Raw genomic sequence first — 18,711 nt, 5'->3', positions numbered from 1 at the left:
AGCACTGCTTATTTAATCTTTCCTTTAATTATTACATACATGCTTTCTTACTTTCTATATCTACTTACTTTCCTTTACTTATTTCATACATTGGCACGCACAAATTACGAAGCGGTTATGATAATTTAAAATACAAGAATTAAAACTCAACCGCAAGGTTTACTTCTCACATTATATTATGTAGTTAAAATGACAAGTAAAAGGGATTATGTATCTATATCAAAGAAGGTACATCTGATTGGGGAAATTCAGTATACATTTACAGTTATCATTCTAAACTGTGACATTACACGCTGATTAACTGGTTTAAAAAAGATTGTATAAAGCACGATCATATATGTCGCGTATAAACTTCAATTATTAATGCTTTCTATCTAAGAATATAATGGTTTTCAAGATCACAAGTTACATATTACTCACCGTGAGAACATTTTTCTTGCAATAATCAGGATCTGACCGCGCGTTCCAATTAAAATAGTTCAGCTAGTAGATATGCTTCGTACACCACATGTAAAAGAAAAATATAAAAAATCACAAAGTATCGTATTCATTACTCAGAAAAATGATTATATTTTATAGGCAAAAAATACTTATCTAAATTATCTTTTTCACACAGAATTATTCGGGAGCTGTGAAATCAATTCTATACATTCGTGTAATTTTTCAGTCCTTCGCTCTTCGTTGTCAATATTTTAATTCACAATCACATTAATATTAAAAATCGAATAATCTACTCATTTTTCCGTGGCACGTGTTATATCTACATATAATCGCTGCTCTTGACCTCTCGCTGCCGATCATGTGGTCGACCACGACCGGCAACGGGAGGTCCATCCCAATAACTCCCCTTAGGTCTCTACGCGGTGCCGACCACGCTGGACATTCTTCCAGCGTATGCCGCGCAGAGTCCTGGGCCTCCTCGCAGTGGTGGCACTGCGATCCTCCTAGTGCCAGTTATGAACACACAGTTTGAGGAAACGGCGGTATGCAGGTAATTTAACTTATGCGCATGTATTGCTGCAACTTGTGCTGTATAATTTAGAATTTTTGTTACCGCGCCATCCGATTTTTATACATGTGCAAATACTCGTACACGCTGCATCGTATTTTTTTCCGCACGCGACAAGGAGGGGACAGAGGCGAGTTCTTAAAAATATGATAAAATAAAAGATAAAATCAGTAAATGAAAAGGTGTAAAGATAAAATAAAAGTCATTAAATAAATCAATAATAATAAGTAAATAAATACAATGGACAAAACACAACAAACATAAGAAGGGGGGGCAAAATAAAGGGGAATAAAAGATAAAGATAAAATTTATAATATAGAGTAAAATGAAATATTATAAAATATAAGGAGGGAGGTCGACCGGCAGGTCGCATCTTTGTAGAGGGGGGGGGGTGGGGATTATTGCTCCACCTCGCCCCCCGCGACCTGTCCACCTCGGGGGCGCCTTAACGGCCAGCCCCCCTTGGCGGCGGTGGAAGTACTAAGTAGTACGAGAGGCCTTCAGTTGCGCACAATACGATTGCCCACATGCACATTGCGCACATATCTTTTGGACACAGCATGATTGGGCACAAGTACAATCAGACACATCTCGATTGGGCACAAGTACAATCAGACACATCTCGATTGCGCACAAGGAGCATCGGACACATCTCGATTGCGCACAAGAAGAATCGGGCACATCTCGATTGCGCACAAATAGAATTGGATTCATCTTTATTGGGCACAGATAAAATTGCACACACGCGAATCGTGCACAAATAGAATTGCTTACTGTAATTTTGAACGCAGATGGAAATGCGGCCGATGGCAGATGGAAATGATGGAAGTGCAAATCTAGGTTTATGTATTCTTGTGAAGGATCTGCCAGATACACCTAGTCGAATTAATTTTTGAAGTGTAGAAATGAATGGTTTTTGGTGTGTGCAATAAATTTTAGGTTATAATGTTTTTACTCGAAATATGGTTTCAATAGTGTCTGTATTAAGAGATAAAATTTGTGCAGTTAGTAGTAGATTATTCGATTTTTAATATTAATGTGATTGTGAATTAAAATATTGACAACGAAGAGCGAAGGACTGAAAAATTACACGAATGTATAGAATTGATTTCACAGCTCCCGAATAATTCTGTGTGAAAAAGATAATTTAGATAAGTATTTTTTGCCTATAAAATATAATCATTTTTCTGAGTAATGAATACGATACTTTGTGATTTTTTATATTTTTCTTTTACATGTGGTGTACGAAGCATATCTACTAGCTGAACTATTTTAATTGGAACGCGCGGTCAGATCCTGATTATTGCAAGAAAAATGTTCTCACGGTGAGTAATATGTAACTTGTGATCTTGAAAACCATTATATTCTTAGATAGAAAGCATTAATAATTGAAGTTTATACGCGACATATATGATCGTGCTTTATACAATCTTTTTTAAACCAGTTAATCAGCGTGTAATGTCACAGTTTAGAATGATAACTGTAAATGTATACTGAATTTCCCCAATCAGATGTACCTTCTTTGATATAGATACATAATCCCTTTTACTTGTCATTTTAACTACATAATATAATGTGAGAAGTAAACCTTGCGGTTGAGTTTTAATTCTTGTATTTTAAATTATCATAACCGCTTCGTAATTTGTGCGTGCCAATGTATGAAATAAGTAAAGGAAAGTAAGTAGATATAGAAAGTAAGAAAGCATGTATGTAATAATTAAAGGAAAGATTAAATAAGCAGTGCTGGGTAGAATTCAAATATATTTGTAGAATTATAATATGTAGATACGTACATAAGTTTCTATAACAATAAAAAATGGGAATATAGTAATCTCAACTCTAAACAGTTCTGTTAAAATATATAAGTTTATGAAAGAAGAGTACATCAATTAAATGTAAATATAAGACATGCAACGGAATTCGTGGATTATTAAATTTTTGAAATTAATGTGATTGCGAATTAAAATAGTGACAACGAAGAGCGAAGGACTGAAAAATTACACGAATATGTAGAATTGCTTTCACAGCTCCGGAATAATTCTGTGTGAAAAAGATAATTTAGATAAGTATTTTTTGCCTATAAAATATAATCATTTTTCTGAGTAATGAATACAATACTTTGTGATTTTTTATATTTTTCTTTTACATGTGGTGTACGAAGCAGAATTACTAGCTGAACTATTTTAATTGGAACACACGGTCAGATCCTGATTATTGCAATGACAATGTTCTTACGGTAAAAAGCATTGATAATTTAACTTTCTATTCTTTGTATGTCTTGAAATATTCATAATGTGAAGAATAAATAATAATTATCAGTAGATAAGAAACATTTTTTAATAAATTTTAGTGCAAATTTCATCCCGATATCTCTGATGGTTCAAGAGTTATAGTAAAATGTCAGGATCCAACCTGCTGTGTTCGGTCGTCGTATGCTGTGTATCGCGCGGTGCAGCAATCAAACAAATTTTTAACAACATTCTTTGTTAGAACTAATTTTACGGAAAGTTCCTATCTTTGTCAGCGATAATATCATCGACCATATTTTCATTTTTATGTTCTTCAGAATCATTTGTTTAGTCAGCGACCACCATTTGTTATTTCATCTGACACACGCAACGCGTAGCTAACGAATATTACAATACAATATTGTTAGAATCAATTATATTCTAGGTAATGATCGTATTTTCATATTCATTCTATAAAATGTGTAATCGTAATTTTACCGTGTCGTCAATGTTTTACCAATTTTTTTACATATGTTGAATTATGGCTGTTTAAAATTCATTGTATTGCCGATAATATTTTGTTTCTCTCAAAGTAATCATACTGTTAATAGATGGAAAAAATCGCAGGTAAAGTGAAAGGTTCTTTTGTCTTTGTACACAACGATTACGTGTACAATAAAGATCATCGCAGTGAAAATATTTATCGTTGCAACACACGACGCACCACACGATGTTGTGGGGCTGTGATGGTTCTCAGCGATGGGACTATTACGCTATTAAAACCCCATAACCACCCTGGGCAAGAATATATTGCTACGCAGCATTTTATGATAGAGGAAATGATGAAGCTGAGTCGGGAGACACTGATCCCATTTAAACAAATATTTGATGATGTTTGTAGAAAGTGTTACGTCCCGTGACGTCTTCGCGATAAAAATATATAATTTTACGCGACTCGCGGATTCACGGAAGAAAACGTAATTGAAATTAATTTAAGCTTTCGGATCCACACGGCACGGTACGTCCGCGTCTAATCCGGGAACCACGATGATCGTCTCACGCGGCGACAGCACGCAATACAATAATAACAAATTACCGACCTCGAGATGTCTCTTAACAATTACGCGAATGATCCTTGATGCAGGAGCAGGAACTGACGGCGTCTCTCAGCGAGGACTCTCGATGCTCGTCCGCAGGTAGGCTGGTTGGATCGATCTCCATCGATTTGAGAAGAAATGGCTCCTCGTAGACTGACTGGGCCTGGATGCTGAGCTCGTTCTTCGGATCGTTGATCGCGATTTGAATGATCGAGTGAATGTAGGACGATATTGAAGAACAACGAAATGACTTGAGAAACACTGAGTTTAGTTTAAAATATACTTGTTTCATTATAACCTCGTAGAATGTGTTACAATGATGTACGAGTGATATCCGTAATAGAATCGCATAAAATGAAAGAGCCGGATTGAAAGCCGAATAAGAGCCGTGAAGGATCAAGGGCGAAGCCCTTGATTTAATAAAGAGCCGGGAAAAGAGATCTTCTCGTCGGAGGAGAAGGATCTCGTCCGCGCTTGGCGGCTGGAGAGTGAAAACTTTCTGACTGTCTAGCTCCGCTGAGCTCTCCGGGCAGAGTGCCTCGGCGGAGTGGGGATGCGCCTAGAGTGGGGAGGCGCGTAACGCGGCGGCCTAGTGGCGAGCGTCTTCGGCGCTCGCGCGCACGCTGTCGCGTTTCGAACAGAATTTTATAAGACTCTTTAAAAATCGAAATATTGTAGTTACAGTTATGAAATTTTGTACAGAGGTTATTCGAACATTTCAGTACAGTATGGTGTAGGAATCAGAGGGGAATCTAAAGGTGAGTATTGAAGGTAAGTAGGAAACTGTAAGTAGGAAACTGTAGGTAAGTATGGAACTGTGGAAGTGTGGAACTGTGGAAGTGTGGAACTGTGGAAGTGTGGAACTGTGGAAGTATAGAGGGTAGCATAACATAAGGGGCAATAGAATACAATCCTTAAGACTAACGCGTGTCGGAAGACACACAACACGTCAGCGGACGTGACAAAAGTATGTTTATGCTTACTTTTCTTATGTGTTTCTTTTATCAATTTTTTTTGTTTTCTCCAAATATTTTGAACAAATATTTATCTATCTATCGATATGTGACACTCTTACAGATTTCAAAGATTTTTTAATATGTTGTAGAATTGATTTGGAATAGCAGATGTACACAGGAAAGAACAACCATATGCAGTTAGTTTGTGTTAAATTTTTAGAGTGTGTGGGGGTTTTCAAAACATATTAAGAAATCACTGAAATTAATTGTTGACAGTGTCACATATATATAAATTCACTGAAATGTTATACAAATATTTATTTAAAGACATCCAGATGCTGCAGCTTACTGTTCATTTACAAAATTAAGACCAACGTTGCACAGACAGAGAGCTAATTTCAAACCCACAATTCCGCAATCCTTAGAAATTTTGTATGATCAGATGAAAACTTATCAACCATTGGAAAAACTAAAAATATCTGTTGTGAAGTCATTAAAAGACGAATTTGCTGTTATAATTACAACTGACGGCTTGCTAGAAGGATTAAAGAATTCAAAAGAAATATTCGTTGATGGAACATTTGCAGTAAGTAGCATAAAACTCTTAGATATAATGTTTTTGTTTAACAATTTAATTAACTTAAACTCTATATATTACAGAAGCTATTTAACTTAAATGTTTATATCAAGAATATCAGACTTTTCAAAGTAAACTTACTGTGTGTATATATGATAATAATAGATAATAATAATAATAGTAGATAATAATAGTCGTCTGTAATTTTAGGTTTTACCCAAGAAGCCACACATGGGACAGCTCTACACCATCCATATACGCTACATGGATAATGTAAAACATAATTTATATTGGATTTACTTCTTAAATTGTATCCAATGCTCCTTCACAAACATAAAGAATTGCTTCTCTGCAGGGTATTGCAACTATACTTGTACTGTGCGAAACACGGACGGCTGCGATGTATACTGCCATATGGAAACAAATATTTACTTTAATACCCGAATTACCAAATAATATAAGATTCATAATGAGTGATTATGAAGCAGCTGCTGTTACAACTCTAAATGAGTTATTCCCTAATGCGCATATACATGGTTGCTGGTTTCACTATTGTCAGGTTGGTGATACTGTTTGAAGTTATATATTATCATATAAATTACAATTTTGTCTATGTATAGAAAGCTACATTTTTTGTCATACATATATGTACGATATATCGCAGGCTATTCTGCGAAAGTGGCGCAAACTTGGTTTGACTAATGTACCTAATACTGTTCTGCGTATGTCAATGTCTTTGGCTTTAGTACCTGAAACAAAATTTCAAGAAGCCTTATTAATTATACAAAAAGAGGCAGACAACATAGCAAGTAATTTCCCCAATGTTCTTTTATTTATGACTTACATGCGAATTAATTGGTTAAAAATGGCATCGCAAGTAAGCGTATACAATTGTCCGGTGCGCACTAACAATATTGCAGAGTCTTTCCATAATGTTGCTGGTCAAAAATTAGGAAAACAGAACATAAACGTTTGGGCATTTCTAGGTATAGTATTATTTAATTTTTTGCAATCAATTTATTTATAATTTAATAACTATATACTTACATCATTGTCATGTTACTCTAAATATGCGGCAGTATGTAGTTAAATGTTATTAAATTTTAGAAAAAATAAGAGATTTGCTTATGGATCAAGAATTAGATTTGAATCGGCTACAAAATGGTGTAGCGTCTCGAAAACCACGTACTCGTGAAAATATTAGTCGAAGGAAAAAAATTGCTAAAGCTCAAGCTGAATTTGATACTGGAAGGTTAACATTCTTTCTATTTATAATTATTTTTATTGTATATATGTTTATAAATTTATATGATTTTGTAGATTATCTCTAGAGGAGTTTTTAAATATATTTCATCATAAAGACACAATTTTTAAAATCAATCAAATCAGTGCATTGGCAGGTGTCACGTCCTGGCGGGGCTATAAGAGCAAGAGAAGAGAATACCGCGGCCCGGCTACTCTGCTCTTCCACTGACTGACATTTAATAAAAGTGTTGGTCTTTTTATCAACAGACTAGGACCCGATGCCGACACCTGCATGCGGTCTTACACAGATGAATGATGCACGCGACCCTGAAACATACGCGATAATATGTTCCACTTACTTTTACGCTTCGCTTGTTTGTCGATTGACACAAGAAATGGGTTCGCAACGGATGAACGGCTACGGTTGCGCTGATGGCCTTGAATTCGGTCCGCTCTGCTTGACAGGCGTTGATCCAAATGGCTGGAAACGACCTTCAAGGATTGACGACTGCGCCAAATTCTGTCACGTCAATATTTGACAGGAACGATCTCCAATGGTTGACAGCTGGCGGCTACGGTATTGTAGACGGATGCGCTCGTTGAGGAAACGGGCGTGGACGCTGTACGATACCGTGAATCTAACTCACGAATATCGTCCGCGTGATTGACGATATTTTAACTAGCGAAAACGGGCGTGGACGCTGTGCGATCCCGTGAATTTATCTCGCGAATATCGTCCGCGTGGTTGACGATATTTTGATTCGAGAAAACGGACGTGGATGCTGCGGGGCTTGCTATGCGAGCAAGTCTATCACTATCACGCACGTACGCGAACACGTTGAAACAGGAAATTGAATAAGGAATACTATTCGCGAACTTTCCAGTGAGAACTCTATCTCTAACTAACAACGTGTCACTTCAAACTACGAAGTTAGGAGCAAGGAAATAATAATTGGGATTTAGATTGACTCTGGTAAAACAAAGTATATTATAAACGTAAAAGAATACAAAGGTAAAGATGCTTATTATTAACGAAATCGAAATACGTACTAAGTACGAAATATGAAACGCAATAAAAATGTTTAATTGAATAAACGAAGTAATGTTTGAATTAAACGAATAAGAATAAGATATTATTGAATGGTATTAGGGACTGTGTCTAAACAGTATGGATTTGGAAAGATTGTGTCTTGTTACGTCACGCCCCACGTCCTAGGCAAAGAAGATGACCCCAGGAGGCGGCACGTGGAATTGAAGAGGAAACGGTCTTTTACGCCAAGACAGCCAGACGGGCAGTCATATGCGCTAGGACACCGATAGTCATTTGGAAAACCGGCACCCGCTTGCAGTCAACGCGGATGGCGATACTTATACGTTAACGCAACGAACGCGGTGAGTTGACATGGGGTAAAGATGGATACAAGATACTGATTCTCACCAGTTTGTTGTTACGCCTTAATAATACTGTCGCAGGAGTTGTTTCCTCTGCGCTGCGTAGACCTCGTACTGTGGGTCCTTGATGCAAGTATCTTCCAGGCGAGGAAGATTGGGAAGACGCAACGTAATACGTTGACGTGGTGACAGGAACGTGCTGTTGGTGATGACGCAACGAGGACGTGGCAGGATCACTGTGTCCTGGCTATCGTCGTCGTCAGAGATGTCTATGAGATCGATGATCTCATAGCGGGCAGCTGGTGTATCGTTGACAGGCGTGGAACGCGAGAGATCCGCGTGGTTGATCTCTGTGTTCAGAATCGGACGGCACGGACAACCGTATACCGATACGTAATCTGACGCGTCACACTCGATATTCTCGGTCGTGACGTGATCGACGCATGAGGAGAGAGGAGCGAAAGGAACTTGGTTTAACAACTCCTTCTCAAGAAATCCTTTATAGGAATTTTGTCTATGTTCTGAATGAAAAAGGGAAAATTGGCCAGGGGTTCCCCGGAGGCGCTGGCCAGCGGTATTCCACCTGTGACTTTAATAAAATATAGTTATTGAAAAGGTCCGCTCGTTCATTGACACTACCCAAGCGGAGCGGACGAACTGGCCTCCAAGCCGGGTCACTGTGTAACGAACGAGGGCACTGTTAGAACTGTCACTATAGATCTAGCACTGCACGTATTCCTTGTGTGAACTGTCACTTGATGGAGACTTGATCGAACACTTGACCGAGAAAACACTTGACCGATCAAAATGTCGCTTGCAGACGTATTGTCTCGGCGGAGCTGTAAGCTTCTCCCTTTGTGACCGAGTTTCAATACTCAACAAGTGCACGATTGCTAATGGAAACAATTGTTCAAAATGTCGCTTGCAGACGTATTGTCTCGGCGGAGCTGTAAGCTTCTCCCTTTGTGACCGAGTTTCAATACTCTACAAGTGCACGATAAACGAAGATATAGTTTGAATATCGGAGAGAAATAGGTCACTGAATTGATTGAATTGTAAGAGAGGTCACTCGCGAAGTTCTGGTAAAATAAGATATATTATAATAATAACTTGGTTACACTTGGTTACAATTGTATTAATATAAATGTGAATATGAATTAAATGAATTAATTGCGTAGGAGTTAGTAAATGAATTAGTATTGGAATAGAGACTGCGTTGAGTCGGAATTGGTATTGAGTTTGAATTAGAATTGGAATTAGATTTGGAATTGGAATTGTAGAACAAACGTCGATGAACGTCGAAGCGCGAATTAGAAGAGCGCAGGTCGACACGTCTGCTCACTTCGCTGGCTTGGGCCAGACTGACTGATGTCGTTGTGTGAGAATGGAGTGAGCGCAGACCGACACGTCCGCTCACTCCGCTGGCTAGCACCAGACTGATGCAAGAGGCAGCTCTGCGTAGCCTCCTTCGCTCGGAGTGGGGGTTGCTGACGCTGCAGTCCCTTTGTCCTCGCTCGTCGGAGTGGTGACGGGTGCAAGACTGCTGACGTTGCAGTCTCTTTGTCCTCGCTCTCGACAGAGTGGTGACGCGTGCAAGACTGCTGACGTTGCGATCTCTTTGTTCTCGAGGTGGCGTTTACTCGAGCGGAGTTGAGGATTTGAACAAGTTGTAAGTGTAGATGAGGGTTTGAACAAGTGTTAAGTGTAGATGAGGGTTTAAACAAGTTATAAGTGTAGATGAGGGTTTGAACAAGTGTTAGGTCAGATTGAGAGTTTGGAGTGGTGGTTGGGTTTAGAACAATTGGGAGAGTCGAGATTTAAGTAGTGATGGGTATTAGAACAAGTTTAGGAAAAGTTGTGGGTGAAGTAGTGATGGGTTTAAGAGGTATTAGAATTAGAACAAGAGTTTGATAGCAATGGGTTTAAGAGATATTAGAATTAGAACAAGAGTTTGGTAGCGATGGGTTTAAGAGGTTGTTATGTACTTAATATTTAGTCTTAACCTAGAATCGAGGTACGGTCCTCGATTCGACCAACGTCGGAGGTCGTCCGACGTAACACCTCCCTCGCCGGAGAAGAGATTTCTCGGAGTGAAATCTCTCGGTCCGAGGTTGTGTTCGGTGAGCGCTCGCATTACAATTTTTGGTCTTGAGACGCATCGTTAGTGAGCGATCCGCGCAGGGAGCTCAGTTCTCGGCGCACGTTGACTGTATTAACAGTACGAAACACTGGATGCACTGAGATGTTGTCTGATTCTGCGCGAGGAGTTGGGGTAGGTTTCGCAATGTCCGACAGTCTATAATCGCAATGTTCATTATTTGACTGTCTTTTATTGGGGTCTTGGGAGGGAATGGGCTCACTTATGTCATTTTCACTTTCACTTTTGTGAGTTATTCCGTGTCCGTATCCTCGTCTGGGCTGTCGGAAACGTGGTCGGGGTCGTCATGTTGTATGGCCCATCTTGAAGCCAGTATCTGTCCGCATGGAATGCAGTTCAACACAGGTGTTTCCCTGCACATCTTCTCACCGCAGTTGTTGCAGTTATTCATTATACTGATCATCCTTTGATGCCTCCAACGTTCTGTGTGCTCGATGGTTGTTGTCAGGCTGCAATCATAGCATAATTCCCTACCATCGCATGCGACCATGATTACGCCATTGTAGCAAGTTAAGTTGCGGTAGCGTGATGTGTAACGGTTCGCCTTCTGCGTGGCTGTACGTCTTTTGTGCACTGGTCCACACATCTTGTTGTTGTAGGAGGCTGAGACTGCGACGCGAGTTGGACGCTGTACTGGCGGGAAATGACGACATTCAGAAGAAACTCCGAGTTGCTGGGCCCTTTGTCTGCTATCATATTTCTCGGGAAGAGTGGGGGTTATCTCGAATGGGTAAGTTTCTCTTCTGGTAAAACAAAGTATATTAATAACGTAAAAGAATACAAAGGTAAAGATGCTTACTATTAACGAAATCGAAATACGTACTAAGTACGAAATATGAAACGCAATAAAAATGTTTAATTGAATAAACGAAGTAATATTTGAATTAAACGAATAAGAATACGATATTACTGAATGGTATTAGGGACTGTGTCTAAACAGTATGGATTTGGGAAGATTGTGTCTAAACAATCTGGATTTGGAAAGACTATGTCTAAATAGTCTGGACTTGGAAGATTGACGAAAACTCGACTGACCCACTCGGGTCCCCGGAGAGGACTGGGGAGAATCGAACGTTCGTCGACGAATAACGTTCGTCCGAAAAATGCTGACTTCGCAAAAGGGGACCGTGTCCTCTTTGTGCCGGTCTTCGTCGTAAACAGCGCGATGGCCGCCGCACTAGAGTCAGCAGTTTTCGTTCCCAGTGGTGCAGGACTCGAAAATTAAGTGGTAACCATTGACGTACCTATTTATTTATTTAAATAAATTGGGACTTAGAATATTTTCGAGCGCTTGCTTTTGCAAGGCGTTTCGATGTAAATTTTATATGTCATATGATTAGTTGACATCATTTGTCGACCGATCATATGTTTGAAAATATTCTAAGTACTTTTGAAAATTACCAAAAATCGAAATTTTGGTAAAGTCTAAACAAACGCGAATTGAGAACATAACCTACAAATTTTTAGGTTAGTTTTGTTACGTCGTCCGATGTACGACGTTGGCCTTGTACACACACTATGTATACAAGGTCTGATCTGCATAAGATCCATACACCGTCCCCTAGACATAAGAGCATAATATTAAGATCTCATTATTCTATTGTTCTAATCCTTATCTCCGTCTCTACCCATCACCATAACTTCACCTTGATCAACACCTTACCTCAGTTTCAACCCATCACCACGACACATAATGCAATAAAGTATTGCATCACTCTGGAAGCATCTAGAAGCTTCTAGAAACGTCGAGAAGTCCAAAGACTGCTGCATCAGCAGTCCCACGCTCGTAGAGGGCAATAGGACAGCCACGAGACTGCAGCGTCAGCAGAAATGCACGTGCAGTCCCCGGGAGCGAAGACGCTGCTGCGTCAGCGGTTCTCCCACTCCGACAACTGAAGAACAAAGAGACTGCAGCGTCAGCTATCCCCACTCCGAACGAAGGAGGCAAGGCAGAGCGGACGCTTGCATCAGTCCGCCTCCATCTCGCGACTCCAGCAGTCCGCCTTCAGCCAGCGACTCGCACAGACGTGCCTACCTGGCCTCAGAGTCAGTCCGGCTTCAAGAGCAGACGTGTTCAGTCTAGCTCCGCGATAGTGAAGTGTGTCGATCCTTCACTCCTAATTCCAATTCCAATTCCAACTCTAACTCAACTCAACTCAAGTCCTAATTCTCATACATTAATCCTACAACATATTACTATATCCATTATTCATTAATCCAATTACTACTCCAATTATAATACTACTTACATATTGTATATCAGTGTACTTACCAGTTCTTATTTAATATATCGTTGTTATACCAGTGCTTCGATCTTGTTATTCTTGTGTTAGTTCAACACCATCTTCCAATTCAGTTCTTGCATCGAATATATTAAACTCGTGACATATCCGGACTTGGTCTAAAGTGCGCAGTGGAAACGCTGAGCCGCCAATAAGGAATTTGAAGCGAGTCATAGAGAAGTTCTCGTGCCACGTCTAGAATTGGTCTAAAGTGCGCAGTGGAAACGCTGAGCCGCCACTATAGACGTGAAGCGAGTTAACTACCAAAAAGGTTAATAACAAGTGGAAGTTCATTTTCATTATATTATTAATATTCCATCATTACTATTCCTTACCCATGCGACGCCCACGTCGAGCGGGACGCAAGTATCAACTTGCTAAATTGAGACGCGCGTTGAGAAATAAAGCGGTGCTCGATCAAATCATTGCCACTACCGAGTGGACAGAACTTCTGGGAACCACCGAGCACATTCCGTGTGACGCGTCCGATTACGTTTCTGTATACGGTTGCCCTTGCAACCCTCCTAAAGAGGTCAACCACGCGGACCTCTCGCGAGCTCCGACGCCAGTTCTACATCCGGTCGATTGTCCAGAGGTGATCGACATAGCCGACGACGACGACAGCCGAGACACGATCATCGTTCCCAGGGTCCGTTGCCGAATCATCCGTGACGTTCCTCTGCCAGCTCATCAACGTGTCGTCTTGCGGCCAGCATCCAAGGCCACTAACGTCGTCCCGAACCGAGCAGCAGCAACTCTGCCAGATCTTCCCCACCTCGAGGACATCTGTATAGAAGATCCGATGTACGACACCTACTGTCAGTACCGCCAGTTCCTGCTGCAACAATATTATTAGGCGTTAATACAACATTGCGGTGAGTCGTATAATATCTTGTATAATTGTTGAATCCTGTAAACTCACCGTTCTCGTTGCATCCTCTCGCGCGCGATTCTTGTCGGGACACTCCTTGTAACCGCGTCGGACGTTCTTTTCTTGACTGCATCCATAGCAATATCGGTTGTCCTAGTGCATATGACAGCCCGCGGCTGTCTCGGCACGAAAGACCACTCCTCATTTTAATCATAATATCTCAACCGTCCGTCTGTCACTGTTCTCTTTTCTCTCTCCTGGTACCTGTAACAAAAACACAGTGACGGACGTGACAAATTTGGCGCAGTCGGTAGGACATCGAAGTGGTCGCCGATATTTGCATTAATAAGCCCCGACGCGTGTCAGTACGAAGTTCACATTTCTTAAATCCCATTCATATCTTTCAAAATGTCTCGCCCAATCACGCGATCTCAAAAGGATCTCCGAGCAGATCCTAACGCAGACCTTCCTCCAATGACCGAGGAAGAGCTACTCCTTTATGCGCAAGACCTCGCCCGTAGAGAGCAATATCTCAAAGAAGAAACTGATTTTATTGCCAAATTGCGTCTCAAATATGAAGAAGACGCACAAAACCAAAAGAATATGCTCGACGAAATACGAAAAGAGCTTCATAACATCCAAATCACGAGTCAAACCCTACGTCAACAATCGCCTACACCAGGCCCTAGTAACGTCTCTAATATGCGGGAACCTTCACCGCCAGAGCCACGCGAAATCCCACAGTATGAACCTACTGGTAATTTCGCTCTAAAACAAGCCGCCGAGCTTGTCCCTAGATTCGACGGAACTTCGTCTTCCGTCCTACAATTCATACGCGCATGCAAACGCGCGCGTGACACCGTACCGGCCACTGCAGAGCGTGCCCTCACGAAATTGCTCTGCAATAAACTCCACGATCGTGCTTATGCCGCTATAGAAGGCCAGCACATATTCACAATTTCTGCACTATGCGAGAAATTACGAACAGTACTGGGCCCATACAAATTCGTTGACCAGTACCGTGGCGATCTCGCGAGTGTACTCCAGGCTCCAAACGAGCACATCTTAGACTTCATCAATCGCGTTAAGGACCTTCGAACCGCGATTCAAGATGCCACAGATATTGGCCTTGATTACGAAGAACTAGATCGCTTCGTAGTAGATTGTTTTCTACGAGGTCTCCTTCCCCAGCTGCGTGCCGAAGTGCTTCATTGCCCTTCGCGAAATCCTGCCACTGTTTTCGAAGCAGCCATCTCTGCTTACAGGCAGTATGAGTCAGACCAGACTCGTCGACGAGAACTGATCCGCGAAGAAAAACGAGTCAGCTTCTCTGATAACCGGCCGTATCGCCAGCGTTCCACGTACGAGTCCGCTCGTGACATTCCAGAGCGAACTCAAGAACGCCGCGATAACAGACCGGACTCGTCTCAGCAGTCCTCGAGAAACTTAAACCGGGACTCTTATCGCTCCCCGACGCCGCAACGGCGATGGGAAAATAATCCTCGCGACCAAAACACGTACCGCGATGGTCGCACAGATCGCCCCTCAAGCCCTAACAAATTTTGCAACTACTGCAAAGTCCCCGGGCACGATATTCACGAGTGCCGTAAGCGCGCTTTTAATAATAATAGGAGGTCGGGAAACGAGTCCGGCCTCCCGACCGAAGCCAACCCAAGGCGGGAGGCCGCATCTTCAACCCAAACTACAGCCCGCACCCAAACGGCTATCCGGACGAACGACCAGTCCGACGATTCGTCTCAGCAGTAAATCTTGCTGCAGACTCACCAATTCCGCGCGTAAAAATCTCCGCCCCTCAATTACAAAAGAAGTGTGAATTTTTGTTGGACACGGGTTCGGAGATCAATTTAATTCGTGCGTCAAGTCTAGAACCAAATCTACCTATAGATCATACGAACACTATAGAAGTCCAAGGAATAACCGAGGGATCCATTCCAACTCTCGGTCAAATTAAAATACACTTACAGGGTCAAAACCCTATTGAATTTCATGTCTTGGAAGAAAACTTCCCAATTAACATCGACGGAATCCTCGGTTCTCCCTTCTTCAGAACAGGAGCCGAGATCTCCTTTGCGAATGAATACATTACGATAGGAAACATTCGGGTTCCCTTCTCGAACCCTTGCGCGCCCACGGCTGAGCCTCGCGATGAATTGGCAGCAGAGGTTATTTCAATGCCTTCGTCTATGACCAACGATCTCGTTAAAACTCCAGCCGCCAAGCGTGAGGAACATTCGGCAAGGAACGTTCGAGTGTCTTCCTCAAATCCTCGTGCACCCGCGGTCAGACCTTGCAGAGCTCCGGTGACGGAGGTTATTTCAATGCCTCCTCGGGATTCGATCGAGTGCTCCCTAGAGAAAAACGCCGTGAAAAGCCGGCCGGAATCGAAGGAGACTCGAGAGATATCGGAGTACACTGCGAGAAGTCGGATCGTGGAGCGTGAGGATCGAGTCCGAACAAAGACTCCTCCGAAATCCGAAGAATTCGTCCTCGAACCTCGTACCGTTGCGTGCATAGCGGTCGACGTTGAAGGACCCAAACAGGGATATATCCGCCGTGTTAATGTAGCGCCGGATGTATTCCTGGGTGACTGCGTCGTCACCAATCGTAAAGGCAAAGCGAGCCTCCGGTGTTTTAACACCTCGTCGGAAAGAGTTTCATTTCGATTGCCCCCATTGGAGATGGAAGAAATCGAGTCGTACTCTTCCGACCTTTCTAATTCCGGGTATCATCCCGACGTATTCGGTAACCATCCCGACCATTCTACTTCCGGGAATCATCCCGACGTATTCGGTAACCATCCCGACCTTTCTAATTCCGGGAACCATCCCGACGCATTCGGTAACCATCCCGACCTTTCTAATTCCGGGTACTATCCCGACGCATTCGGTAACCATCCCGACCTTACTAATTCCGGGAACCATCCCGACGCATTCGGTAACCATCCCGACCTTTCTAATTCCGGGTATCGTCCCGACGTATTCGGTAACCATCCCGACATTACTAACTCCGGTAACCAGCCCGATTCTTATACTAACTCCGGTAACCAGCCCGATTCTTATTCTAACTCCGGTAACCAGCCCGATCATTATTCTAACTCCGGTAACCAGCCCGATCAATTCCAAGACCAACTCCATTCCTACGACAATCAAAGATCTTCAAGACCCATATGTAAGCAGGTCTGTTCTATATTGCACAATAAATCCAGCGACAGTTCTAAACCAGAGAAGGATATCAAAGCCTCCAGAGTAAAAGAACTTCATAACTTACTTCAAAATCATATCTTTGATGATCCACAGAAACTCGATTCCTTTCAACTTCCATCTGCACGTTGCCATGCGAAGCGAAACAAATACGATAAAATTAATCTCTGCGCTACAGCGAAATGCGCGTCAGCAAGAAAGAAATATAAATCCGAGTACTCTCGCGATAACAAATACCCCTACCAGATTAAACGAGCGAAATACGAAACCTCTGGTCAGCAAAATCTCCTTCCACCACTGGAAGATCAGCATATCACATCGCAACACCGCTCCTCCGAAGCAGCAATCACCTCAGAAGACCGTCAGTCCTTAGACACACACGAAACTGTAATCATGCAGCCGATCCAAGTTGCCATCTTACTCTCTATAGCCACGCGAGTGTACACCCTCATCGGATACGATTGTGGAGGATCTACACTGAACACGACAACGTTCTCCATCATCGATATTCCTGATTGCGAGCCTGAAGAAATCAAGCCCACGGAGGACTCAGTAAAAATCCAATTGCTACAACTAGCAGAGTTTACTCAGACGAGAGTAATCCAGTGCCACATAGAAATCGACCGCACGATATTCTATTGTGGCATGCACTCACATGTTTCCATCGTCACGAACGGACGACAGGAATATTTACTGGCAACCACCAGTGAAACCTGTTCCGAGTTGCAGAAGACCGGAACAATCCTCATCACTCCGACCGCCCAGGTCACGGGAGTCCAGCCCAATTCTACTACATCCCGCAGCCTCACATTGGCGGGAGAACTTCAAAATAACGGGCAATGCGCGGGAACAACGTACAACGACCCATTCGGCACTTGGACCAGTGTCGTTGTACAGGCCATTGTTCGAATAACCCTGAGGGACTACACAGCAACAGTGAAGCTCTCTACAGGTCAGATCCATCTACAGTCAGGACAAATATGCACCTTCACAAAAGGAAGCTGCCTTGATACGCAAGATGGACATACATTCTGGGACGTCGTTCCCAACGATTACTGCAAGTTCAATAGCTACGACGTTCTCTACGAAGGACTAGCTACCAGAGTTTCTACAAAGACAAAGTTCTCACCTACACTATATATGGTGGAATCTGAAGACACCACATTCGCGTTGACAGAATCTGGTCGTACATCAATTTGCGGTTATATTATTATTCGCACGGAGCACCCCAAGCTCTTTATTCTGGATACAAGTTTGTCCGGTAAATTCAAGGAACGCACTCACACCATAGTAAGCAATCTGGACATATTCACCTACGTGAATAGTAAGTTCATCTACGTAGAAAAACATCTGAAAAGTCAACTTACCCAGTTGTACCAGGATGTCATCCGGCAAAAGTGCGAACTGGAGAAACAGGTCCTTCAAAACGCACTAACGATGTTACACTCATCACCGGAAGAAATAGCAGCTGCCATTGTGCGAGAACCAGGATTCGTCGCAGTTCCAGCTGGAGAAGTGGTGCATATTATAAAGTGCATTCCAGTAACCGTACAAGTTCGGAAAACGGATAAGTGTTTCGATGAACTTCCGATCACTTACCAGAATTCTTCCAAGTTCTTAAAGCCAGGAGACCATATTATAGTTGCCACAGGTACAGAAAAGCCATGCAATGAAC

General features: G+C 42.2%; 1 protein-coding gene across 1 annotated transcript in view; it reads left to right on the top strand.

The window, feature by feature from the left end:
* The first annotated feature begins 3,983 nt into the window (after positions 1–3,983).
* Positions 3,984–18,711, top strand: part of LOC143219896 (uncharacterized) — a 50,618-nt gene continuing 35,890 nt past the window's right edge. The window contains exons 1-10 of the mRNA XM_076445703.1: positions 3,984–4,130; positions 4,382–4,433; positions 5,057–5,092; positions 5,440–5,487; positions 5,626–5,876; positions 6,078–6,140; positions 6,223–6,426; positions 6,532–6,853; positions 6,975–7,119; positions 7,188–7,294. Of these exons, the coding sequence (XP_076301818.1) occupies positions 3,984–4,130; positions 4,382–4,433; positions 5,057–5,092; positions 5,440–5,487; positions 5,626–5,876; positions 6,078–6,140; positions 6,223–6,426; positions 6,532–6,853; positions 6,975–7,119; positions 7,188–7,294 (1,375 nt within the window). The remainder of the gene's footprint in view (positions 4,131–4,381; positions 4,434–5,056; positions 5,093–5,439; positions 5,488–5,625; positions 5,877–6,077; positions 6,141–6,222; positions 6,427–6,531; positions 6,854–6,974; positions 7,120–7,187; positions 7,295–18,711) is intronic.

The sequence above is a fragment of the Lasioglossum baleicum genome, unplaced genomic scaffold, assembly GCF_051020765.1.
Source record: "Lasioglossum baleicum unplaced genomic scaffold, iyLasBale1 scaffold0089, whole genome shotgun sequence".
NCBI lineage: Eukaryota > Metazoa > Arthropoda > Insecta > Hymenoptera > Halictidae > Lasioglossum > Lasioglossum baleicum.
This window is presented reverse-complemented; position numbering and strand designations above follow the sequence as displayed.